Source organism: Saimiri boliviensis, chromosome 2, assembly GCF_048565385.1.
Source record: "Saimiri boliviensis isolate mSaiBol1 chromosome 2, mSaiBol1.pri, whole genome shotgun sequence".
Lineage (NCBI taxonomy): Eukaryota > Metazoa > Chordata > Mammalia > Primates > Cebidae > Saimiri > Saimiri boliviensis.
Genome location: NC_133450.1, coordinates 214910820 through 214937922, shown reverse-complemented (window position 1 = coordinate 214937922; position 27103 = coordinate 214910820). Strand labels below are relative to the sequence as shown.

Genomic DNA, 27103 nt, shown 5'->3' with positions numbered 1-27103 from the left:
GAGGTTGTGGTGAGCTGAGAATGTGCCACTGCACCTCCACCCTGGATGACACAGTGAGACTCATTCTCAAACAAACAACAACAACAACAACAAACGTGGAGGGAGAAGCAAAGAGAAGAGAGGAAATGAAAGAAGGTAGGCACCAGACAGGGAGGGTGGGGCTCTTCCTGCCTGAGGACTTCTCCTCCACAGCCCATCCCCCGCAATGATCACCTTTATGGCCAATCCGTTTTCCCAAACAGCATCGTATTGGCTCCCGTTGGGGTAGTACAGGGTTCCGTCGCCATGAAACATGCCATCCTTCATTTCCCCAACATATACTGTTTCAGTAGGGAGGATGTACTTGGCTTTGCCCTCCATCCTGTAAAGACACGGGGAAATCATTGAGCCCTGTGTGACAGCTGGAGCGTCGGGGCTGGCAGGGACAGAGCGAGCAGGAACCCCATTCTCATCCTCCTCATCCTTATCGTCCCAGCAGTACTCTGCTGCAAACAAAATTTTTGTTTTGCTTCCCTCAAAAGCTCAAAAATGAAAAGAGGGGAGTAGAGTTTGGTCTGTTCATTCTCCCCTTCACCTAGAGGCTCACACTCACCTTGGAGTGCACACTGCCCCCTGAAATACATCCCCTTGGTAGGCCCAGAGAGTGTAGACTTGTGCCCAAAGCCACACAGTAAAAACTGTGGAGACTAGAGCCCAGGTTTTCTGGCAGCTGGTTCTGTCATTTCTCTGGTCCCCCATGACCAACCCATCCTTGCCTATTATGCCACCAGTGGAATATTTGGACAAATATGAAATTTAGAGATAGGAGATAAGAGTTTGAATCTTACTTCACCATTTTATAAATATATTATCTTGGATACTGATAGGGTTTGGCTGTGTCCCCACCCAAATCTCATCTTGAATTGTAGCTCCCATAATCCCCACATGTCATGGTGGGGGGGGGGGAACCCAGTGGGAGGTAATTGAATCATGTGGGTGCCTTTTTCCTGTTCTGTTCTTGTGATAGTGAACAAATCTCATGACATCTGATGGTTTTATAAAGGGAAATTCCCCTTAACATGCTCTCTTGCCTGCTGCCATGTAAGATGTGACTTTGCTCCCCCTTTGCCTTCCACCATGATGGTGAGGCCTTCCCAGACATGTGGAACTGTGAGTCTGTTAAACCTCTTTCCTTCCCAATCTTGGGTATGTCATTATAGCAGTGTGAGAACAGACTAATAAAGACACTTCCCCAGACCTCTTTGCTTGTGCCTCCCCTCCCTCCCTTCCTTCTCTTCCTTCTTTCCTTCCTGACAAATATTTACAGAGCACCTACATTTTGTCAGGGACTATGCTGATGGTCCAACCTGCTGAATACAATATAGATTCAACAGCGATCAACGCAGATGCAGTCCCTGTCTCCGGGGGACTCACAGTGGGGGCACACAACTAAGCAATTATACAATACGTGGTAAGTGCTGTGCAGGAGGAAGACAGGTCCATACAGCAGAACAAGGTAGGGACACCAGCTTGATAAATTGATTAGTTTCTTTGTTTTGTTTTTTTTCAAGACAGGGTCTCACTCTGTCTCCCAGGCTGGAGTGCAGTGGTGCGATCATGGCTCAATGCAGCATTAATCTCCTGAACTCAAGTGATCCTCCCCACTCAGCATCCCAAGTAGCTGGGACCACAGGGTGCCCCATCACATCCAGCTGGTTTAAAGTTTCCTTTTTTTTTTTTTTTTTTGTAGAGACAGGGTTTCTCTATGTTGCCCAGGCTGATCTCAAACTCTTGGGCTCAAGTGATCCTCCTGCCTCAGCCTCCCAAAGTGTTGGGATTACAGGTGTGAACCACTGCACTGGGCTGGCCAGTTTCTTTATAGGTGAAATGGCTGCAATTCATCCAGATAACATATAATGATTTTCCTAGTAAAGGGCCTGACATATAGTGAGTGCTTAATAAATATGCTTTTATTCATTCCTCGTCCATTCCTCCCACAAGCTGAAGGACTCTCCTAACTCTGACCTTCTTTAAGCTTTTGCTGGTGCCTCTGTTGGGATGCATAACACTTTCTACCTTGTGTTGTAATTAGGTATCTTAGCTCCTGTATTGAATTAAAACTTCTTTAAAGGAAGACCTTGGTATCCTCAGCTCCTAGAACCACTAAGCAGGTGCTTCATAAATGTCTCCTGAGTAAAGAATGAAGGAAAATAGAAAGACCAATGAGTGAACAGAATGGACGACAAAGTTGTTGAGATAGCTGAGTGAGATGATGGATGTGAAACCATAGCAGAATGCCTGGCATAGAGCAAGAAAATTGTTTCGCCTTTACTCTAGTGTAAGACATGGGGGGAAGGGAGAACCCCTCTTCTCCTTCCCTCTGCTACTCTTTGCTCGAGCTCACATCTATCATTTCTAAGCACTGTCTCCATATTAAAGTTCCACACCCTTCTCTGAAGTTAGACTCAACCCCTTTTCTTACTTCGAACTGGACATCACTGTTCAGACCTCTCACAGACATCTCCAACTCGCCTAATACAGAACTCAACCCCTCCTCCCCTAAGCAGCACCTCCTTAGAGCTCTCTACTTCCATGAATGGTATCAGAATCCTCTGGTTCAAGGCCAGGAGTTGGGCCCTGGGCTGGGGCTGTAAGTCATGTCTGGACAGGACTGGAGCCAATCAGCTGCCAACTCCTAGCAGTAAAATCCCCAAATCTCTCCTGCCTTTTTCTTTCCTATAGCTCCACTGCCTCTGCCTTGGCCCAGGGTTCTGCTGCCTCTTACTGGGACAACTGCAGTGAGCTCTGATTTGATCTCCCCGTCTATACTTGTCCTGCTTCCCTCCTCTCTCTCCCTCCCTCTCTCCTTCTCCTCCCTCCTTCTTTTTCTCCTTTCCTTTGTCTCTCCTTCACTTCCTTTTTTTCCTTCCTTCTCTTCCATTAAAAATAATTCATTCAAGATAAAAATCCTGCCTTGTAAATTCAAAGTAAGTTAAAAAAAGAGAAAAAAGCCACTTTATAATGAAGACTTCAATTTGTAATAAGGATATGATTACCAGATCTCAAATACCTATCAGATTAGCTGGGCATGGTGGTGCACATCTGTGGTCCTGGCTACTTGGGAGGCTGAGGTGGGAGGATCGCTTGAGTCTGTGGGGAGGAGGTGCGGGAAACAGAGAGGGTAGACGTTGCAGTGAGCCAAGACTGCACCAGTGCACTCCAGCCTGGGTGACAGAGTGAGACCCTGTCTCAAAAAACAAAACAAAAAAAAAAAACAACAAAAAAACTTACCATTCATTCATTCATTCAGCCAACATTTACTGAGTCCCTACCACATATATATACCATGAGGAAAGATGCACAGATGAAATAAGTTGTATTTCCTGATGCTTGGCTCTACCAAGGGTCTATCAGGGGTTCTTCCACCTCCAGAATTGTGCACGGTATTGACATTTTTTTTTTTTTTTTTGCCAGAGCACAGACTGCCTGCCCAGCTTCCCCTCGCGTGACTCCTCCCAGCACAACCCACTCTCCTCACAAACTGAACTGCCGGTTCTACTTTATACATGCCCTCTGCTCAGAAACATTCTTCACCTTGCATCTCCAACTACCTAAATCCTACCCAACCTTCAAGGCCCATTTCAAATATTATCTCTTCCATGAAGCCTTTAAGTATGGCTCCAACTATATGTGTCCTCTGAAGAGGCCCAGCAGCAGGGCTCTACTGTAGGAAGCACATGGGCTTTGGAGTCTGATAGACCTGGGTTTTAATATCTGCTTTGCCAAAGGCTAACTAGGTGACTTTAGGCAAGGTATATAATTCCTCTGAGCCTTATTTTTCCCATCTGTAAAACAGGACAATGATATTTATCTTAAAGAGTCCCTGTGAAGAGAAGATGCAGGCAAAGCCACCCAGAGCACAGTAGTCGCTACACAAATGCTATTGGCATTCCTTCCTCCCCTGTGTCTGTAGGTCTTTTCTGGCACTTACCTTGTGGTGCTTTGCAATGGAGTTATCTAGAACTCAATTGTGTGACTACTCCAAAGAACCCGTGATATTGAGGTCAGACGGATCCTACATTAACTTTTTATTTTTTAAATCTTCACATATGGTATGGGGAAATCATGTCTCTTTCAAGTTTTTTAAAAGCAGATTTATTGAGGTGTAATTGGCATACAATAAGCCATATGTTTAAAATATATAATTTGATATATTTTGACATCCACCTGGGAAACCATCATCACAATCAAGACAACATATCTACTCCCCCAAAAGTTTCTGCATGCCCTTCTGTGACACTTCCTCCTTGCCCCGGCCCACAGTCCTCATCTCTAGGCAACCAATGACCTGCTTTCTGTCACCATAGATTTGCATTTTCTAGAATTTTACATAAATAGAATCATACAGTGTCTACTCTTTTTTTTTGTCTGGCCTTTTTCACTCAGCATAATTTTTTTTGAGATTCATTCATGTTGTTCTGTGTACCGATAGTTCACTCCTTTTTATTGCTGAGTAGTATTCCAATGAATGGATATACCACAATTAGTTTCTTCATTCCCAAGATGACATTTGGGTTTGTTTCTAGTTTTGATTATTATAAATAAGGTTGCTATGAGTACTTGCATACCTGTCTTTGTATAGATAAACACTTTCATTTCTGGGGTAAATACCTATGAGTAGAATGGTGGTTTAACTTTTTAAGAAACTGCCAAACTTTTCCAAAGCAGTTGTACCATTTGACATTCCCATCAGCTGTGGGGAGTCTACATAGACTTTTTAAGTCAAATGTTAAATATCAACCTCCTACTGTATGGAGAAGTTGCTTTATTCATTTAAGCTCCAAAAGGAAAATATCCCCTCCCCAAATTAAAAAAAAAACTATTGTCTACCATATATAAATAACATCTATATATGATCATGATGTATTCCTTGGAACACTGCTGCTGAACATTCAGCATTGCCTTCCCATTTTACAGATGAGGAAACTGAGGTATGGATGGTTAATTAAACAAGAAGCAAGTGGCAGAGTTGAGCCCAGACCTGTCTCATGCTGAAGCCTTTTTCTCTCTTTCTTACATCCTGAAATTTGAGATGCCCCAAATAGAACTCTACTTAACTGTTGTTAAAAAGAAAAAAATCAACACCGAACACATGTCCAACTTATGAAAAGAAGTATAACAAGTGAAAAACTGCTGACTTCTTGCTAGTTATGGGAAGTTGGGAAGTTCTGTTCAGGTCTGGGAATCCCTATTATGGTTACAGAGGTACCAAACAATCCCAAGCAAAACCCAAATTCCTAGGGACAGAAGCATGGACATGGCTGATACGATACACAAACTCGGTGAAAAATACAGAGAAGGCCAAAGGCAAATGGCTGAATGTCTTCCCTCTTACCTCGTCTGTGTGTTTCTCTCTCACACATACACAGCCCATTGAAAATTAATGTAGTTTCTCAAGTTTTTGTGCCTAAAATGTCCAATACTCCATATCTATCTGCTAAAATTTTACCACCTTCACTGTAGCACAGCCTTGTGAAAAGTAAGAGCGTGGTTTGGACAGAGGATTGAGTTCAAATCCTGACTCCATTACTTCCTAGTTTTTTATCCATAATGGTTGGCAAGTCATTTTGCTTCTCTTAACTTCTGTTCCTTCATTTGCAAGGTCAGCCTAAACGATCTCACTGAGTAGTGAGATGGGGCACACAGCAAGCACCTCTGCCACTTACCTGCTAATTAGGACAAGTGTCTCAAGCCCTGTAAGGGTCACCTTTCTTACCCATGAAGATAATAACATATTCCTTGCAAGACTGATGTAAGGACTAGAGATAGCATCTCACAGCATCCCTACCACCTTCTCTAGGAATCTATCCCCTATCCCTGTCCAGACCACAGATCCCTTTTTCCTATGAATTCAAAATGCCCCTGAAGTCCACCAACTTGTGAATACAGGACCCAGGTGGGAGTGCTTTACAGTCCCGACAACTAGCACTGGATTGGCAAACAACTTCATGTCGTCCAGCCTTAGTTTCCTCAACTATAAAAACAGAGATTCCACTTTCTTCATCCAGGGTGGTTGGCAAGAAAGGGTGGCCACCTCTGTGTTCCTCTGCTTCTCTCTACTGCAGCTCTTACCACAATGAATTGCAATTATCTCTTATGTCTACTTGCCCCACCACATTTGGATGAACTTTCTGAGGATTTCAGAGATTGTGCCCAGAGTCAACTCCAGGACCTGGTACTCAGTAACCACCCAACCTTGTTGAATTGCTGAGCATGGTAGCTCATGCAAGAGGATCACTTGAGACCAGGAGTACGAGACCAGCTTGGACAACATAGCAAGACCTGGTCTCTACAAAAGGCTTTTAAAAATTAGCTGGGGGTAGTGGTCCACACCTGAAGTCCTAGCTACTTGGGAGGCTGAGGTGGGAAGATTGCTTGAGCCTAGGGAGTCAAGGCTGCAGTAAGCAGTGAACAGGCCACTGCACTCCAGCCAGGGCAACGGAGTGAGATCTTGTTTCAAAACAAAACAAAAACAATAAATAAAGAAAGAAAAAAACCTGTTGAATTGTTTTTACTACTAGTCCACTACAGTGATTTTTGTATATAATCCTCTATAATAATCCCTAGACTGTGAACTGTGAACTCCTGGAGGGAGGCAACCATGTAGATTCAGATTAGCCAGTCTCTCTTCCCCAATCTTTGTGTTTGTTTTCATAGCATTTACTACTATCTGTAATTATTTTATCACTTATTTGTTTATTGGCAATACATCTCCAACTGGATTATAAACTCCGTAGGAGCAAGGATCTTGACATTTTAAATATTCTTATTCCTATGCCTAAAACTGGCAGAGAGCATACACATACACAGAGTATATACGGAATGAATGCACCTCAGCTTTGCTGTTTATTACATATGGTCCTTGAGAAAATTACTCGGGCAAGTTTGCGAAAGTGCCTGGCACAAGGTGTTTCGAAGAAGCAAAAAGACAGCCGTCTTTTTCCAGTCACAGCTATTCAAGGTCTAGTGAGTGTATCAAATGAGGGCCTTACCTCCCATCTACATATTCCCCGATATATTTGCTCCCTGTGTACTCCATGGCGGCTGTTTTTAGCTTCCAGCTGCAAGGATCTGGAGTCTCAGTGGCTATGGCATCACTATGACAACTAGGAGGAGTGGGCGGAGCCGAATTGAAGCCCCGCCCCCACGGAGCCGGCAAGCGTCTTGGTGTTGCGCACGCTCCCACGCTCGGAGTTGGGTAGAGCAGTGCGCCTGCGTGTTGCCGGCTGCGCATGCGCAGGTGCCGTGTGGCTCTCGGCGGTCGAAAGGGGAGTTCAAGGAGACGGGGACGACGCGGCTGAGGGCTCCTCGTCGGGGTCAGGGCTGCAGCAGTCATGCCGGGGATAGTGGAGCTGCCCACTCTAGAGGAGCTGAAAGTGGAAGAGGTGAGGCTGTCCGGAGGACAGGCAAGGGAGACATGGGGTTGCGGCTTCTCGGGCCTGGGCCTAGCCCCGCTTGGGCTCAGCGGACCTTGGGCCCCGGGCCCTCCTCCGCAGTCCCCAGCACATATACAGGTCGACCCCCGGAGGTCCCTTCCGCAGCTTTGGGAGTTGCCTCCCCTCTCCACCTCACCCCGTCACATCCCGCAGTGGCCCTAGAATTCTCCCCCTTTCGCCCTCCACAGCGACCTGCTTCCCCTTCCGTGAATAATAGTGATACTTTTTATTAAGCAACAACCAGAGTCATTTTACTTAGCTTATGTGGCTTAATCCTCAAACTTGCATGCGAAGTGAGTATACAGCCCTAGGGGCTCACAGTCGAGGGAGACCGTCACCCACCTTAAAGTGATGTCACCGGTCCAGAGTGCGTAGTGGGGCGAGGAGGCCGCGGGAAAATGAGGTGGTATTCGAGCGTGCATCTACTCACAGCCATGGGAAGGTGTTTGGTGACAGGATTCATTTAAAGCATTCGTTTATTCAAGAGATATCATTTGAGTAATTAACATGTGCCCATAATGCTGAAAGAGATATACTTCCTGCTTTCATGGAGTTCACAATCTAGTAGGGAGACAGACACATAAAGGGGCAGTCACAGTACAGTGTAGTTAGTGCTGTGAGACGTGAAGTAGAAACACACCCTACTAATTATAGCTGACATGATCAAGCCCTTTCTAGATTCCAGGCAGGCTGCTAATTTCTTTCTATGCATTAATTCATTGAATCCTCTCAGCAACACTATAAGGTAGGATATACACAATTGATCTTAACATATTATAAATAAAGAAATAGGCCCCGAGAGTAGAAATGATTTGCCCAGGGTCACGGAGCACGTAAGTAGTAGAGCTGGAAGTGAACCCAGGTCTGATTTTAAAACCAGTGCTTTTCCAGTAATTATGGGTGAAAGCTCAAAAGAATGGGAAGGCCTAACAGGACTGGTGGGTTTAGGGAGCCAAGTACAGTTCGATGTGAGGCGAGTGGTGGTGAGAAGCAGCAGGTGCTGAGCCTGGAGAAGCAACTTGGGCTGAGATAGGACTTGGAAGTAGCTTCTGCAAGGTCAGACCAAACAGTTTGGACTTTATTCAGTAAAGGGATGTGATGGGAAGAGGTGGAAGGTTTTTAAGGCAGAGGAGTGTCATGACAGGGCTGGATAGCGGAACAGGCTATATTAAAGAGAAGAAGGCCAAGACTAGAAATGACGTGCTAGAAATGATATACCAGGCTCTATGGTAAGTGTTTTACCTGCAGTGTTTCGTTTAGCCGTAGATGCCTGTGAGAGTGGCAACTGCTATTTTCCTCACAGGAAGAAATTATTAGCTATGTTCAAGGGACTTTATTACATTTAGGTGACATTTACTCTGAGGTGGCAGAGGGGAACTGCCATGTGGCCACCAGTCTTTTGTCGCCCCCCCCCCACCCCCGACCCTATGTAGCTGGGTTAATCTTGAGTTGCTGTATTTTTTGTTGCAGTTTTTATTTGGTTCAACAAACATCTGAGGTTCTACTTCATACAACTGATACATCTGGAATAGATTTGCCTTTAGGGTTCACACAATTGAATGAACATACTGATAATTAAGTAACTATACAAGACAAGTGTGATTAAGTACTGCGAAAGGGGGGCAGATGTGATTTAAGAAAAGAAGATTTGGGCATGCTGCGATGGCTCACACTTGTAATCCCAGCACCTTGGGAGGTTGAAGCAGGTGGATCATGAGGTCAGGAGTTCGAGACCAGCCTAGCCAACATGGTCAAACCCCATCTCTACTAAAAATACAAAATTAGTCGGGTATGGTGGCCCATGCCTGTAATCCCAGCTACTTGGGAGGCTGAGGCAGGGGAATTGCTTGAACCTGGGAGGTGGAGGTTGCGTTGAACTGAAATCACGTCATTGCACTGAAGCGTGGGCAACAAGAGCAAAACTCCGTCTCTCACACACTCACAGACACACACACACACACACACACACACACACCCCAAACACCCACACACCCCACCCAAAGAAGAGAATATTTGAAGTTGGATCTAAATTCTAGGCTTACCTGCTGGTCATCTTGATTACTTGATTTTAGCATTTGGAGACATGGTTATTTGTAAGATGAGGTGATCCCAGCTCTAAAATTATTTGAAGCTATAAAGGGATTAGAGAAAGCACTTTTGGGGCATAATGTAAGACATGGCTAAATGGCATTTAAGGGCAGAGATGGAGAGAAGATCCTTGTAAGTTAGGTAGGGTCTGAGCAGAAGTAAGGAGACGGAAAAATTCAGGGAGCCAAAAAGGAGTTCAGTGTTTTTTGTTTTTGTTTTTGTTTTTAAAGTGATGGAGTCTTACTCTGTAGCCCAGGCTGGAGTGCAGTGGCTCGATCTTGGCTCACTGCACCCTCTGGCTCCCTGGTCTTGGTTCAAGCAATTCTCCTGCCTCAGCCTCCTGAGTAGCTGGGATTACAGGCATGCGCCACCATGCCCAGCTAATTTTTGTATTTTTAGAAGAGATGGGATTTCACCATGTCAGCCAGGCTGGTCTTGAACTCCTGACCTCGTTATCCACCCGCCTTGGCCTCCCAAAGTGCTGATATTACAGGAATGAGTCACTGTGCCCGGCAAAGAGTTCAGTGTTTTGAAAGAACAGTAAATAGTCCCTTTTTGAAGTGTTGTGGGTGAGAAGGCTGGAAAGATGGTTTGGGTCCAGAAGCTTTCGATACACGTTAAGAAGTTTAGTCTTTATTCTGCTCTTAAGGCTGAATGAGAGTTTGTTGCTAATTTAATAGCAGAGTAAAGTAAGAATTATCATTTAGGAAGATCACTCTAGCAGCTCTGTGAAAAATGGATTGAAGAAAGGAAAAGAAAAGTAGGGAGACTGGTCGCAGTGGCTCTTAAGATTATTGAGAAAGGCTGGGCGCGGTGGCTCAAGCCTGTAATCCCAGCACTTTGGGAGGCCGAGGCGGGTGGATCACGAAGTTAAGAGATCGAGACCATCCTGGTCAACATGGTGAAACCCCGTCTATACTAAAAATACAAAAAATTAGCTGGGCATGGTGGTGTGTGCCTGTAATCCCAGCTATTCAGGAGGCTGAGGCAGGAGAATTGCCTGAATCCAGGAGGCGGAGGTTGCGGTGTGGTGAGCCGAGCCGAGATCGCGCCATTGCACTCCAGCCTGGGTAACAAGAGGGAAACTCCATCTCAAAAAAAAAAAAAAAAAAAAAGATTATTGAGAAAGATGTTAATGATCCCAGTGTAATTGGTGCTTACAGAGACTGTGCTTACAGAGAGTAAAGAATATCTAGAATTGATCAGACTTAGCAATGGATTAGATATTGGAGGCAGGGAAGGTTGAAGAATCAATGTCAGATTTGCAGCATGACAATTCTGCATGTTTAAGGAGGCAAGGACAGGACTATAAGGTTGATTGGCTCCAGATGGTGACTTTGTCTCACTTTCCACACCTGCAGACTGTGTAACCCTGCTGTGTAGTGAGGCTGTTGTGAGAATAAATGAGAAAAGAGGTTGAAATTCTGTGTTCTGTGAGACAAAGAGAGCTGAATGAATTTGAGAGGGTATTCACGGTAAACAGCTGTGAAAAGAGTTGTTTCTGTAGGAATTCATCAGTCTTAGTGAAGAAGCAGGTGAGGGGATATGGTGACATCTCAGGTTCATCCACCTCAGTGATGGTGATATAATGGGAGAAAACCTGATTGGAGGTCACAGTCTCTGGGTTCCAGTTCTGGGGTTGCCATTGACTCGCTGTGTTCCCTCTAGCACATCTCTTCCTTTTTTTCATCAATTACAAAACAGATTGAGTGTCTTCCTTTGTTTTCCTGTGGCAGGGATGGTGTTTTATACACTCAATCACCTGAGTGTATCTTCATTTTGTTAAGACTTCCACATTTGTAAGGAGATAAATAATGCAACAGGCTTTTTTTTTTGCCTTATAGCTTTGGGCATTTGAATAATTGAATCAGCCACTTAAAGCTATTTTAAGACATATGACAAGTAAATATAACTAACTTAATTATTAAAATAAGCTTTTTAAAAAGTTTGAGTGTTAGTTTTTATTCTCCTAGCTGCTTATAGGTAATAAAGCAAATGTGTGCCACTCAGTTTACCTTAATACATTCTTTTATTTTCAAAAACTTTAATGCGAAAACGTTACAGATTTTAAACATAAATTTATTAGAGTCATCATGGCAGATTTCACTTATCTCAAAATTTTATCTTTGCTTTGATAATTGTAACAGTTGCACTATTAATTGACATAGTCATAGCTTTGTTCTCCTTCCTATAGTGTGTAGATGAAATTCCTGTCACCTTTCCTTGCCTTTTATTAATAACTTAGCTATGTAAAGTGCATAAAAAATAAAATTACAGACTGTTGTCACACAAAAATTTTTAATTTTACAAATCAAATTCAGGAGCGTATTAAAGTATAATACACTGTGGCAGACTAGATTTATTCTAGAAATACAGTGGATCGGTTTTACAAAATCTGTTAATGCTCTATGTTACATTTATAAATTAATGAAAATGAAGCCTAAAAATTTTAGTCTTTTCTGGTATAGAAAACAACAGTAAAGTAAAACTAATTAGAATTAGAAAGAAGCTTTCTTAACAAAGAATATCCAAACAACTCTATCCCAGATACCAACAGCAAATACTATACCAAACTGTGCTTTAAATTTTAGGAAAGGGCACGGTTGTCTGCTGTCATTGCTCTTCATCTGTATTGTCCTGAAGGGTTTGGTCAAAGCAATAAAATAGGAAATGAGAATAAGAAGAAAAAAATTAAATCAGAAGGGAAAGAGTTTTTATTTGTAAATGGAATATTTTCTGTTAATCCTCTTGAGTTTTGTATCAGAACTAACAGGAGTTCAGTAAAATGGCTGGAGAGAATGTACAGGCAAACAGTAAACAGTTTGAAAATCTAATAGAAAAAGTGTCCTATTTAGATAGTATCAGAAGTGCTAAAATACTGAGGAATGAGCAAGATATGTTCAAGGTCCCTCTAATGAAGGAAACTGTAATTTTAACCAAAGGACAAGAATGACCTGAATATGAATAATGGAGAGAAATACTGTGTTGTGGATGAGAAGATGTGATTCATGTGTTCATATCTGTTTTCTAATTACTGTATCTCTCTAGCTAAGAGTGGGTGTTCAACAGCTCCTTGTGCTGGCCACTGTTTTGGGTGCTTGGTGTGTACCATAGTAAACATTATGTTTAATTACCATAGCTTAATTTAGGGAGAATTGACATCTCTACAGTAGTGGATCTCTGTTGAAAACAAAATCCCTACCCTCTTGGAGCTTATATTCTAGTGGTCACACACAGACCGCTCAGTAACTCTTAAAATTATTGAGAAACATGTTAATAACCAGTGTAATTGGTGCTTACAGGAACTGTGCTTACAGAGAGGAAAGAACAAGTATATCTAGAATTGATCAGACTTAGCACATGAGTGCTAAGACCAGACCATGTTAGTGACTACTGATGCTAGCTTATATAAGAAGATTAGAGAGAGGCTGAGGATGTGAAATTTGAGCAGACACCCAGTATTATGAAAATGCCCATTGTTCCCTAATTTAATATGTAACGAAATTTAATACAGTTTGAATGCAAATTATTGGAGGAAGGTGTTCATTTGAAAGAAATAGCCAAAAAAGTTTTGAAAAGGAAGAATGAGGATGGTTCTCCCAGATAACAAAATATTCTCTTCAGTGACAGTAATTAAAACATTGTGGTGTTTATTGGTATAAGAAAAGGTAGTACAGAAAAGAGACCAGTAGGACCCTACTAACTGCAGTAGCTGTTAGTAAGCCCTGGACTGTTTGCAGTTCTCTCTGAGCTGGCTGTATCTACACTGTGTATCTTCTCAAGAAAATATCACTAAAATGCTATTGAGGGAAACTGCTGGACGTAAAGGGATGGCAACCTTGGATATGCTCTGATTTTTTTTTTAATTTGCAGATTTTAATACTTTATTATTAGTTATTAGTAGATGGACTATTACTAGGTGGACGAGATGCTCTTTGTGATCCCTTCCAGCCTCATCATCTGTGACTCTGTAGTCCTCTGGGAGTTTTATTTATCCATTAATTTAATTTTTTTTTTTTTGAGACAGAGTCTTGCTCCGTCACCCAGGCTGGAGTTCAGTGGCATGATCTTGGCTCACTGCAACCTCTGCCCCCTGGGTTTAAGCAATTCTCATGTCTCAGTCTCCCGAGTAGCTGGGATTACAGGTGCATACTACCACTTCCAGCTAATTTTTTTGTGTCTTTACTAGAGATGGGGTTTTGCCATGTTGGCCAGGCTGGTCTTGAGCTCCTGACCTCAAGTGATCTGCCTGCTTCGGCCTCCCAAAGTGCTGGGGTTACATCTGTGAGCCACCTTGCACAGCATTATGTATCTATTAATTTTATTCCAGGAGCAGAAACTCAGCGAAGCATTCCAGAGTTGGTTTCTCTCCCTGCATCCTAGAAGCCTCTGTCTTTCTCCGCACCCCCTTTCTCTCTACCATAAATATCTAAAGATTCTATTAGGGCTACCATTTCTTCCATTGTAAAATGGGGATAGTAATATCAACTTCATGAGATTATTGTAAAAGTGAAGAAAATAATATATATGAAGGAGCTTTATGATTTCTAAATCACCACAGACCGTAAAGAATCGCTGGGTGACGTGGTTCATGTCTGTAATCCCAGCTACTTGGGAGGCTGAGGCGGCAGAATCCTTTGAGTCTGGGCGTCGGAAGTTGCAAGTGAGCTGAGATCTTACCACTGCACTCCAGCCTGGGCGGTGGGAGGGAAACCCTGTCTCAAAAAAAAAAAAATTATTATTATGACAGAGTTTAATTTTCTTAGTAACATCAGAACAGTGCTACTCTTTTGTTCTGTATTCTGACCTGCATGAGGTAAAGTTGAGGAAGTGGTATTCTGGTTCACAGTCTGTGGTCTTTGTCCCATCTTCCTTTCCCAGGTGAAAGTCAGTTCTGCTGTGCTTAAAGCTGCGGCCCATCACTATGGAGCTCAGTGTGATAAGCCCAACAAGGAGTTCATGCTCTGCCGCTGGGAAGAGAAAGATCCGAGGCGGTGTTTAGAGGAAGGCAAGCTGGTCAACAAGTGTGCTTTGGACTTCTTTAGGTAAAAATCTTTTAGTATAAGTGCCTACTTTGTTGAAACATAAAGATTTAAATGAATAAGTGAACAGCCGGCTAACAATGTGGATTTTAGTAGGAGGTGCATAGGCTTTGAAATCAGATAGACCAAGGTAAAACACTCAAAAGATGATAGTTATTTTTGGTTTTGTTTTTATTATCTGGCAAGTTCTTTAATCTCCATGAATCTCAGTTTCCAGAGGGTAAAATAATACCTATCTAGGTTTGGTAAGCAAGTAGAATAGCAGCTTGAAGTGACTGGTGGCCATTTTTGCTACAGGAAGGGGTAAATCTTTTTGCTATGAAAAATTTGAAAAGGCACGTAAAAACAACTTAGTACAGTCCTTTTTAAGCAGGCATTAGCTAAATTGTTGTCACTACTACAGAACACAGATATAATGGAAAGAGAACTATATTCAGAGTTAGGTTTTAGGTAGGCCACTGTGCTTGAGTGAAAAAAATTTTGAGTAAAAAAAATTAAGTTGTGTAGTTGTAGAAAAAATGTTTTAACAAGCATATTAGTCAGCACTCTATTTAAAAGGAGAGAAAGTCAATTCAAAGGGAATTGGCTCTTATAACTCCGAAGTCCAGAAATAGGCCTGGCATCAGGCAGGACTGGATTCAAGGGCTTAAATAATTTCACAACTACTTGATGTCTTTTTGCCTCTCCTCTTCTCACAATCTCTTGGTTCTGGTTTTCTCTGTTGACCTCATTTCAGAAAGACTCTTACCTTGCTGTTGCAAAAATGGCCACCAATCACTTTGGAGTTGCTCTTCTGTTAATACTTGCTTAGCAAACCTAGACAAAGGGTGCCCTTTATCCAGAAGCGAGCAGAAGCTCCTGGACTGAATCTGATTGTCCTGGCTGGCTTATTTTGTATACATGTTATTGCACCATTTGTGCTTCAGGAGATAAAAAGCTCTGATTGGTCAGGCCTGAAGTGGGCAGTAGACTTAGCTTCATCGAAACCACATTGCTGAGAGACAGGGAGCGGTTGTTCCCAAAGGAAAATTAGAAGGATATTACGAAGAATGGGGAATGACTGCTGGCTAGGCAAAAACCACTGATGTCCACTACAATTACATTAGAGAAAAAAAATTAGATACCTGAGCACAGTAGCTGCCTTCTTTCTTGCTTGCTTCTGCTGTCTTTTTCTCTATGCAAAGATATTTTTGTGGTTATACTGGTAGTATATATACATGGAGAAATTCATTTTTCACTTGACACTATTGGAAACATTCTTTGAAGTTGCTTTATAGTCTTCATGATCATCATTTTTTTCTTTTTCTTTTTTTTTTTTTTTTCTTGAGACAGTCTCACTTTGTTGCCCTGGCTGGAGTGCAGTGGTGCAATCTTGGCTCACTGCAACCTCTGCCTCCTGTGTTCAAGCAGTTCTCACATCTCAAGCCTCCCGGATAGCTGGGTCTACAGGCCTGTGCCATCATGCCTGGCTAGTTATTTTTTATTTTTAGTAGAGATGGGGTTTCATCATGTTGGCCAGGCTGCTCTCAAACCCCTGACTTCAAAGGATCCGCTTTCCTTGGCCTCCCAAAGTGCTGGGATTATAGGCATGAGCCACCACACGCAGCCATGATCATCATTTTTAAAGGTTATATAATGTTCCATCAGTAGATAAACTAACCATACATACCGGACCAACTCCTGTTATTGAACATCATTATTGATTTCAGTTTTTTATTATCATGGATAAATCTGTAGTGATTACCTTTGCATATAGATCTTTTTCATCTGTTAATTCCTTGGCATAAATTTCCTAACAGTGAGATTATTCTGTAAAAGGCTTTGAACATTATTTATGGACCTTAAACTTTATTGCTTTTGTTTTTAAATGTTGGATCAATTTATGCTGTCCTCAGTGCTGGATTCCGGTATGCATAGTATTTAAATATTTGGTAGGTGCAAATATTTTTGGATGTTTCCATTTGCATTGATTTGATTGCCAGTGAGGTTGTATATGTGTTTATTTAAACAATTTTTCTTTTTCTTTCTTTTTTTTTTTTTTGAGACAGCGTCTCACTCCGTCACCCAGGCAATAGTGCTGTGGTCTGATCATGGTTCACTGCAACCTCTGCCTCCTGGGTTCAAACGATTCTTGTGCCTCAGCCACCTGAGTAGCTGGGATTATGGGTGTGTGTCACCATACCTGGCTAATTTTTGTATTTTTTAATAGAGATGGGGTTTCACCATGTTGGCCAGGCTGGTCTTGAACTCCTGGCCTCAAGTGATCTGGCTGCCTTGGCCTCTCACCACATCCAGCCTAAACAATTTGTATTCTCTAAGAGAACTTTGGCAAAGTATTTTTTCCATGGCCCAGACATAGTACATTTTAAGGGGTGAATGTTTGGATTTCACAAATTCCCAAGGTGCCTAACTGCCTCCATAGAGGAATTTCGCACTGCTGAAGTTGCTGATTGTAGGCATTAGTAGATAATTGTTAGTTATGGGGAACAGGGTCCAGAACAGGGATCCATGCTACTAGAGAGGTGGCTTGCAGCCCTTTTGCTGCTGCAGCATTTTGGAAAAATATAGAATTCCCCTTGGAAATGGTAGCTTTCTACCAGGGATTTTTGAATAAAAGTTAGGTGGGTGCAGGTTGTGCTTAGAATACCTGGAAGGGAAACCTAAGAAACTGGTGACATTTGTGGACCTCCAGGAGGACAACTGAGTGGCTTATTGGGCAGGAGTGGAGAGCAGACTTCTCACTGTATACTTCCTTAGGCTGTCACTGAGATTCTTCCTTCCTGATCCATATTAAACAAGATTCATGTGAGGGTATAGCTAGATTTCTGGAGTATAGCAGGTAAGCACTTAAAAAATAAAATTATTATTCCACTAGGAGAAAGAGGTGTTCTGAATTTCTTCCACTGCCTCAAGTATGGCTTTTACGTAAAATGATGGTATTTTATTCTTGCTGGAACATGCATGCTACCAGGGTTGAATAAAAAGGGGAATTTTACAAAAAGCTGAAACTTTATACCCAGAAGTTACATTTTCTCTAGCCATTTTTGATGGCCACAGAATGAATTATATGCTACCCTGCTTCTTAACAGAGAACACCAAATATAATATAACTTTGTTCTTGATAGCAGGGATTAATATCTGGCTTTGTTCAATATGTTAATAGAATGAGGACCTAGAGCTTTTGAGGAGTGGAATGCGGTTTGTCTTTTTACTGAATGGTCCCAGGATCTTCTGCTTGTTAGTTTGTGTGTTTGTTTTTTATAATTCTGCCTCTTCCTGTGCCATTGCCAGTCACCTCTGACTTCTGTCAGCATGTCCATTATCTAATTATGTCTCCTTCTCTTCTAAATTTGCTAAGCTGATATTCCTTAGAGGAATTGGGTCTAATGAGAAGAATAGATAGGCCCCAAGTAAGAAGTTCCTCTCTGAGTAAAATAAGTGTGCATTATGCTATACTCTTTTCTTTCTACGACATAAAGAAATTAGGTTTTCTACCTCATAAATCTTTTTTGTTTACTAACTCATTCTCAACTTGAGGACCTTGAAGTTGTCTTATAAGTGAGGTAAGAATATTTACTCCCATACCTTTCAAAGAGCAAGGCTCTGTATTTGAGATCTGTACCTATTTTTTTCTCACTTCTGTGTTTTTCACTGTTTTGCAAAGAGCTGCTCCTAACCCAGCCCTCTTTTCCAGGCAGATAAAACGTCACTGTGCAGAGCCTTTTACGGAATATTGGACCTGCCTTGATTATTCCGGCGAGCAGTTATTTCGTTACTGTCGCAAACAGCAGGCAAAGTTTGATGAGTGTGTGCTGGACAAACTGGGCTGGGTGCGTCCTGACCTGGGAGAGCTGTCAAAGGTAAAAAGGCTCTTGCTGGAGGTCTCACTCTCTGACTCAGGGGTGGGATAAAGGCAGGAGGTGGTCTCTGTGAATACGCATACATAAAAGAACTTACCAGATTTACCAAACATATTAATTAGGCAGTGATTATATATGATCTGGAAAGGAATTTTTAAAAATAGAAATATTTCTTTAACTAGACCTTCTAGCATGTACAGATTTGTTTTTTGTTAATTAGCTAATTAAAGAACAGAAGGGAGTAGAGGAAGATAAAGTACTAGTGAAACACTGTCAGTTGGAAACATGGTGGACGTTATTGTGGAATTCACTGGGCAAATAGGATCAGGCTTAAGCTATAGGTTAAATAGGATCAGGCTTAGGTATGTGCCTTTTCAGGAACATACCTAAGACTTTTCTAAAAATAGCATACTTTTAGTTTGACAATTGTTTTTAAAAGTGTTTCTCTTTCTCCTATATTTCCTATCTTAATTGTGACACCACCATCTGTTGAAACATCAGAGCTAGAAACCTGAATTCTTCATTCCCTACTCTTCTGATTCCATGCAGTCATCATTTCCTATAGATTAGCATCTCCTGGATTTTTTTTTTTTTTAAATCCTCTCCTTCCTGCTGCTGTTATCTTATTCTTGGACAGGAGTTCTTAACCTGCGTACATGAATTTCTGGAAGGGGAGAGTGGATCAGTGTGGGCATTATAAGACAGTGTGTCCTCTGAAATTGAAGAATTGAGGATTAAGTTACACCTCCACAATGAGAGTGATCTGTGTGGAAAATAAATCTTATGTCACTGTGCTTTTAAAAACTGTATAGGGACTCTCCATTGCTGGTGAGATAAAGCATCCTTTCTATAACATGGCATATAGGCCTTTTATGATCTGACCAGTCCCTGCTTCTTCAGTCTCAGCTCCCTCAGTTCCCTCTGGGGCAGCGCAGGCAGTAAGGTATGGAGGAAAAAACTCAGGTCTCACTCTGTCTCCCAGGTTGGAATGCAGTGGTGTGATCACGGCTCTCTGCAGCCTTGACTTCCTGGGCTCAGGTGATTCTCCCACCTCAGCCTCCCGAGTAGCTGGGACTCCAGGTACAGCCTACCATGCCTGACTAATTTTTGTATTTTATTAGAGACAGGATTTTGCTATGTTACCCATCTGGTCTTGAACTCCTGGGCTCAAGCAATCCTCCCACCTTAGCCTCCCAAAGTGCTGGGATTACAGGTGACTGTACCTGATCTGGTTCCCTTCTCTTTGTGTATAGCATCTGTGAATAGTTGGATTATAAGCTTGGTGTCATAAGTGATAACTTAGAATTTTTTTTGTCATTTGTATCTGGCATGATTATTTTCAGGTACCTTTTGGTGTACTGAACATATTATTTTAAATAGTTGATAATTCTAGGTTGGAAAGTGGTAGAATTTATACGTGTAACAAATAAAACTACCTTTTCTCATTTCTGATTCTTATAAAAGGAGAAATAACAAGTCATGCTAGTTAGAAAGCATATTTATTCTTGAATATTTGTATTAACATTTTTTAAAACTCTGTAAGATTTTAAAAAAAATTATCCTTACTCTTTCAAAAGTGTATTTCTTGGCCAGGTGCCATGGCTTACACCTGCAATTCTAAAACTTTGAGAGGCTGAGGCAGGAGGATCATTTGAGCTTAGGAGTTCAAGACCAGCCTGGGCAACATGGCAAAACCCTGTCTCTACCAAAAATACAAAAAATTAGTCGGATGTGGTGGTGTGCTCCTACAGTCCCAGCTACCTGAGAGGCTGAGGTGGGAGGATGGCTTGAGCCTGGGAGGCGGAGGTTACAGTGAGCCAAGATCGTGCCACTGCACTCCAGCCTGGGTGACAGAGTAAAACCTCAACTCAAAAAAAAAAAAAATAAAAGTGTTTCTTTAAGAGGATTATCGGTGTTAGTTATACCTAGATTCAGTATCCAGTTTCTTTCTGGAAATATGATAATCAGTTGCATAAAGCCTACATTTTAGCTCCATTCACTTCTGCACTCTGTTGCCCTGGATTGCTCTTTTCTCATACTTCCCTTGGTGAATTCCTGCTCACTCACCTACTCTCACCTCAAATGTCATGTCCTTTTCTGAAGTTTCTGACTCTCCTAGGCAGAATTGCTCTCTCTCACCCATAAGCTCACCATCCTGATAATATGAAAAATAACTTTGGAGCACCTACTATATATCAAGTGGTTTTCACATGTTATCCTGCTTTGCCTCGTTCATCCTGTGAGCTACTAATAGCCCCCTTTTGCAGACAGGAAATTGAAGGATAAGTCGGCTGGCCAGTCCTTTACCCAGTACTTAGTTTGATCACATGCATCTGCTCCTTTTTTCTCTTTTAGGGATGGTACAGAAGAGGACGTTGTTTTTTTGTTCTTTCCTCAAAAGGGTTCTCTAAGTTTGAGAAACATTTTTCTAGATTTAATTCATAAATATCTTTTTTTTTTTCCTTTTTTTTCTTTGAGGTGGAGTCTTGCTCTGTTGCCTAGGCTGAAGTACAGTGGTACAAACTCTGCTCACTGCAACCTCTGCCTCCCAAGTTCAAGCAATTCTCCTGCGTCAGCCTCCTGAGTAGCTGGGATTACAGGTGCCTGCCACCACACCAGGCTAATTTTTGTATTTTTAGTAGAGATGGGGTTTCACCATGTTGCCTGGGCTGGTCTTGAACTCTGACCTCAAGTGATCCGCTTGCCTTAGCCTCCCAGTGCTTTGGGATTACGGGCATGAGCCACCGTGCCCAGCCAATTTCATAAATGTCTTTAATTCCTTAAAATTTGAGCTTCACATACTAAGGAACCATGAGTGGATCATTAAGTACCATCTCTAAGTATGACAGGGAGGTGGGAAAACTTTCAAAAGCAAGCAAACAAAACTAGTAGATTTGAAGACTTAGATTCCAGCTTTAGCTCTGACATTACTGTGTATATTTATCTTAGGCATGCCAGCCTCCCTGGTCTTCCTCTGTGAACTAGAGATAATAATGCCTCATAAGGTAGTTATAATAATAATTGTGTGATTCTATACCTGAAAGTTCTGTTCCCAGTAAATGGTTTCTGAATGTATACATATAGAAAGATTAATCTGGTCATCTTACATGAGGTGACTTAAGAGTTCAGATCAGTAGAGGAATAATCAGAAGACTGCTGACAACTGTCGCCTTTATGTCTTCTTACTTCTCTGGGCCTATTTCTTTATCTTTAAAATGAGAGCAGTTTCTGCTGGCTTTTCAGTTGAGATTTCTGTGGCCATCAGGGGTACTGTGAGTGTAAATTATCCCTCTCCCTGTTGCATTTTAGTACTTCACCACTCTCCTGGCTTATTGGCTCAGCTTCCCAGTTTTGAGTCTTGCCTCTCTCTAGCATTCACACTTTGTAGTCAACAGAGATGGAATTTAGTTACTGCCCTGCTTCAGTGGCACCTGTTAACCATCAGGTTAAAACACAAACACCTTTGCTTATCATTTAATACCTTTTATCTGGCCTGTCCACCACTGTAGCGTGGTATTAAGAAGCACAGGCTTTGGAGTAGGCATTTCTGGCTTTGTGTACTCTTTCTTCCACTATTAGCGGGATGGCTTCAGTGAGCCCCTGCAGAATGACCTCATAAGAGTGTGAAAATTGAATGGAATAATGTGCTCAACATCATTTCTAACAGTAAGTGCTTGGTGAAATGCTTCGTCTCCCTCCGTTCTTCGTGCAGCCTTTGCTTCAGCCATTCTGAAGACATGCCTGTCTATCTCCATGTGACAGTTTACCTGGAATATCTTTTCCTCCCTTGTCTTTCTCACTGGCTCCTGTTCAGACTTTAAGCTGAGTCTTACCTCCTCAACAATAGTCCAAACCCCCAGCCTTCAGGATGAGTTAGATGTGCACAGTCCTTGCTCCTAGAGCAGGCAGTTCCTGTGTCCATCATTGCTGTCAGGCATGGGGTAATTGGGAAATCTTGGTGGTTATTCTTGGCTTTCTCCCTCACTAGACTGTGATCCCCTTGAGGACAGTGTGTATGTTGTTTTCTTCTGTATCCCTAGTTTCTACCACATGGAATGATATAAAGTAGGCTTTACTGAGTGTTAGGATTAAATAAGTCTGAATGTGATTTGCTGGGGATTTAAGTCAGGGAGCAGTTGGCAGCAGTGGGAGCAATGGGGGAGACACCAGGAGGCGCATTGATGGTTATAGATTCCTGCACCTGAGCTTTCAACTTTGCCTTTGCCCTCTTCACCCTTCCCAGGTCACCAAAGTGAAAACAGATCGGCCTTTACCAGAGAATCCCTATCACTCAAGACCAAGACCAGAGCCCAAGCCTGAGTACGATGGAAATCTGAAGCCTGCCTTATATGGCAGCCGCTTTGCTTTCTGGACCAGGTAAAGATGGGTCCATGGCTCACACTCAGTCATGTGCCCAGACAACGACTGATGAAAACGCCCAAGCAGTTTGCATCGACTGATAGTGTGTTCTTTCCGGGATCACAAACATTAACAAAAAAGTTAATTTATGTGACTTGGCAGTTATTCTATACCATTTCCTGCCCATTAAAATTTTTAAAGGAAACAGTTGTATTTTATTGTGTTTTATGTGACCTTTTGGCCTTTAAAGATGACTTCCCCTTGCTTTTTCTTCTTGTGGTCCTGCCTGTTCCTCTTGCTTTGCTTTAAGTAGGCACTCCTGTGGCTGGGGATCCCTGTTAGAACAGGGAGAAGTGGCCGTGTGAAGGAAAGGCAGCTTTCCTCGGGGTGTCTCTGTATTCACACATTTTGAAGTCTCAGCTCTCTTTCCTTCCATCCAACATCTTAGGCAAAAAGATTTCCCTAAAGGTCATACGAGGGGAGCCTCCAGGATAGAAGTGCAGAAACTTATTTGAGGCGTGACTCGGGGAATGGGAGGGGCTCCTAGCAGGGTCTTATGCAGTGTTGCTCAAAGTTTCTTGAAGAACCGAACTTCCACCACTTCCCCTTGATATCCCATCCTCAAGCATTATAACCCAGATGTTTTTCCTGATAGACAAGGGAGGTGGAGGCTGAACTTCCAGCTCCAAAGCCAGGAAGTCTGGAGGTCTGAGTGTCAATTCCAACCTTGGGTGTGTTCCTTAACCTCTTGTGAGAGGTTGAATTTGAGGACAAACTAAAGGGCACATGCTTATCTACCTCCTGGGCAGGTTAAAGCCACAAGTGTTTATAAAGCTCTTAGGTTCAAAGCACTATTATGTCTTTTTACCCCTTTCATTCAACTCCTTTTTCACTACTAGGCTGTTTCCTCTACATCTGACTGGGTTATTTTATGCCTTCTGGTTATGGCTTTAAATTGCATAGACTGTGACTCTGCATAAGTCTGTTCAACTCCCTGGGCCTTGGTTACCTCTTTGCAGCACTCTAAAAAGCAAAGCAGTTGGACAAGAGTCTTTGTAAAGGCCCTTCGAGCTCATTCGAGATTTTCTAAGTGGGGAGATTGCCATGAGGTACTAGACAGATGAGGTGCAGGGTCTGTTGCCTGCAGTGCTAGGACAGTTCAAATAAAAAGCATTGTGTGGCCGGGCGCGGTGGCTCAAGCCTGTAATCCCAGCACTTTGGGAGGCCGAGGCGGGTGGATCACGAGGTCGAGAGTTCGAGACCATCCTGGTCGACATGGTGAAACCCCGTCTCTACTAAAAAAATACAAAAAAATCAGCTGGGCATGGTGGCGTGTGCCTGTAATCCCAGCTACTCAGGAGGCTGAGGCAGGAGAATTGCCTGAACCCAGGAGGCGGAGGTTGCGGTGAGCCGAGATTGCACCATTGCACTCCAGCCTGGGTAACAAGAGCGAAACTCCGTCTCAAAAAAAAAAAAAAAAAAAAAAAAGCATTGTGTGATCTGTCATGCCTGCTTCTGCACTGGTGCTGCCCCCACAGCTGGAAGCATTTCGGGTGCTTCCAGCAGAACCCCTACCTGTTATGCAAAAGTTACTTGCCGGCCAACTTTTGCCTCAGAATCTCTAATGAAAAATCGTTTTTTGCATTTTTTTTTCAATAGTTGAGGCAAAACCCATTCACCTTTTGGTGGCCAAGTAATTGGAAGTCACCTCTGGTGGATGAAGTATGAGCATGGCTGCAGATTGGTGTTTATATGATTCTTCAACCCATGTTGCTTCCTAGGTTCCTTCTGCAAAGGAAGCTGTGCTTTATGTAAATAATAACACGTATTCATTGAGCACTGTGCACTGTGCTAAGCGCTTTACATGTTTCAGCTCCTTCAATGCCTAGAGTCCTTCGAACAAGGTACTATAGGTCATACTCATTTCACAGATGAAGGAAGTTAAAGTTTAGCAAGAGGTTAAGAAGCCCCAGTCTCGGGCCAGGTGCTGTGGCTCAAGCCTGTAATCCCAGCACTTTGGGAGGCCGAGGTGGGTGGATCACGAGGTCAAGAGATCGAGACCATCCTGGTCAACATGGCGAAACCCCGTCTCTACTAAAAATACAAAACACTAGCTGGGCGTGGTGGCGCATGCCTGTAATCCCAGATACTTAGGAGGCTGAGGCAGGAGAATTGCCTGAATCCAGGAGGCGGAGGTTGCGGTGAGCTGAGATCGAGCCATTGCACTCCAGCCTGGGTAACAAGAGCGAAACTCCTCCGTCTCAAAAAAAAAAAAAAAAAAAAAAAAAAAAAAGCCCCAGTCTCAAGGCTGGGTGTGGTGGCTCATGCCTGTAATCCCAGCGCACTGGGAGGCCGAGGTGGGCAGATCACCTGAGGTTGGGAGTTCGAGACCAACCTGACCAACATGGAGAAACCCCATCTCTACTAAATATACAAAATTAGCCAGGTGTGGTGGTGCATGTCCTTAATCCCAGCTACTCAGGAGGCTGAGGCAGGAGAATCGCTTGAACCCAGAAGGCTGAGGTTGCGGTGAGCCAAGTTTGCATCACTGCACTCTGGGCTGGGCAACAAGAGTGAAACTTCGTCTCAAAAAAAAAAAAAAAGTCCCAGCCTCCTGTATAAGAAGTAGCAGATACAGGATATACAGGATACAAGTGAATATTATCTGGTTCCAATGGCCACACTCCTGTTCTTCAAAGCCATAGTGGTTCTCAGCCTTGAGCGCCCATTGGAATCACCTGGGAGGCCTTTAAATCCCAGTGTTTGGATGCCATCCCCAGAGATTCTGTTGTAACTGGTGTATAGTGTGGCCTGGGCATGGAATTTCTGAAAGCACTCCCAGCCTACTCTAATGTGAAACCAAGGTGTAGAACCACATGATTTTAGACATGAGGAAGCAGGTACAGGAGGCTACCTGCTAGTAAGTAGTAAGTGGCTAAGCTGAGATTTAAACCCAGATACATCTGATTACAAAGCCCCTGCTCTCCAAATAAATGAGTGTATATGAATCACCTGGAGTTTTTAATGATTTTTGATTCAGTAGGTCTGAGGTAGGGCCTGAGATTTCTAATGAGCTGTTTCTTGATGCTGACGGGTCCATGGATCACATGGGAAATGAGGGAATAAACTATACTGTCTTTCTGAGTAGGATCTATGTCTGGCTAATTTACCTGCTGCAGCTTCTAGCACTGTTCACTCCCCAAATGTGAATTCACCTCTGTAGAATCAAAGCAACACATCTTGAACTGTTAATGGTTTCAAATTCAATTCTAGGATGTAACTTTTGCCCAAGTTGGACAGCAGTTCTTGCCTTCCCCCCTCCCCACCTTGCTTTGAATTCCTTGAACAAAGAAACTAACTTTTGGCTTTCCTGTACTCTCAATGGGATTACACGACATCATAGCCTTCTAGGACAGAAGAGTCTAAGTAATTAAATATAATAATTTCTTAAGGCTCTCATAGCAAATGCATGTCTCAATTTCAGTAGGTAAAAGGTCACAGAACAATTGGAAAGCAGTTATTGGGAAGGATTCCTGAACAGGGCTTCAAATAATCTAACATCCTCCTCGTGGTTTGGCTTGAGAATAATGAGATGAATTCCTTATATCCCCAAAGGAAATGTATCTGCCTCCTTTCCTCTGCCAAGTCTGTTCCTGTCTTTCCTATCTGTGTTAATGGTGTCTCCATCCTCCCAGTGTCAAATAACCTGAGATGCATCTTTGACTCTTCCGTTTACTCCAAGTTCCAATCCAACATCGAGTCTTGTGGGGTTTCTTCTGTAATCGCTTACATTTGCTACTTCCTCTTTTATCTCACTGTCACATTCCTAGGCTGTTTTTGTTTCCCTCGCATGGATTATTAAAATGACTTCCGAAGGGGTCTCCCATCACCATCTCCCCCTCCAGTCCATCCTCCAGTTTGCTCCACGTTCTCTGCTACTCAGAAGCCTTCAGGGACTCCCAAATGACTGATAACTCAAGCCCAAATCCTTACTGGCATTCTGACACTCCATATAATCTGGGCCTAGCCTAGCCCCACTTCCCATCATTATCTTACTTCTTATTTATTTATTTATGAGACAGAGTCTCACTCTATTGCCCAGGGTGGAGCGCAATGGCTGTGCTCTCGGTTCACTGCAACCTCCACCTCCCAGGTTCAAGTGATTCTCCTTCTCAGCTTCCCAAGTAGCTGGGATTACAGGTGCACACCACCACACCCGGCTAATTTTTGTATTTTTAGTAGAGATGGGGTTTCACCATATTGGACAGGCTGGTGTTGA

The 27103-nt window shown here is 42.8% G+C and overlaps 2 protein-coding genes across 2 annotated transcripts in view; one reads left to right on the top strand and one right to left on the bottom strand.

Moving 5' to 3' along the window:
* MORN5 (MORN repeat containing 5) overlaps positions 1 to 7143 on the bottom strand; it is a 38730-nt gene extending 31587 nt beyond the window's left edge. Inside the window, exons 1-2 of the mRNA XM_003925165.3 lie at positions 7032 to 7143; positions 214 to 361 (exon numbers count right to left, since the gene is read on the bottom strand). Coding sequence (XP_003925214.2) covers positions 214 to 361; positions 7032 to 7078 — 195 coding nt within the window. The 5' untranslated portion in view covers positions 7079 to 7143. The remainder of the gene's footprint in view (positions 1 to 213; positions 362 to 7031) is intronic.
* Positions 7144 to 7248: 105 nt separating this feature from the next.
* NDUFA8 (NADH:ubiquinone oxidoreductase subunit A8) lies at positions 7249 to 23029 on the top strand. The gene is made up of 4 exons (XM_003925164.3): positions 7249 to 7424; positions 14445 to 14608; positions 18300 to 18465; positions 22709 to 23029. Exons 1-4 carry the CDS (start codon positions 7374 to 7376, stop codon positions 22844 to 22846), a joined length of 519 nt encoding a protein of 172 aa, XP_003925213.1. The 5' UTR covers positions 7249 to 7373; the 3' UTR covers positions 22847 to 23029.
* The last annotated feature ends 4074 nt before the right edge of the window (positions 23030 to 27103 follow it).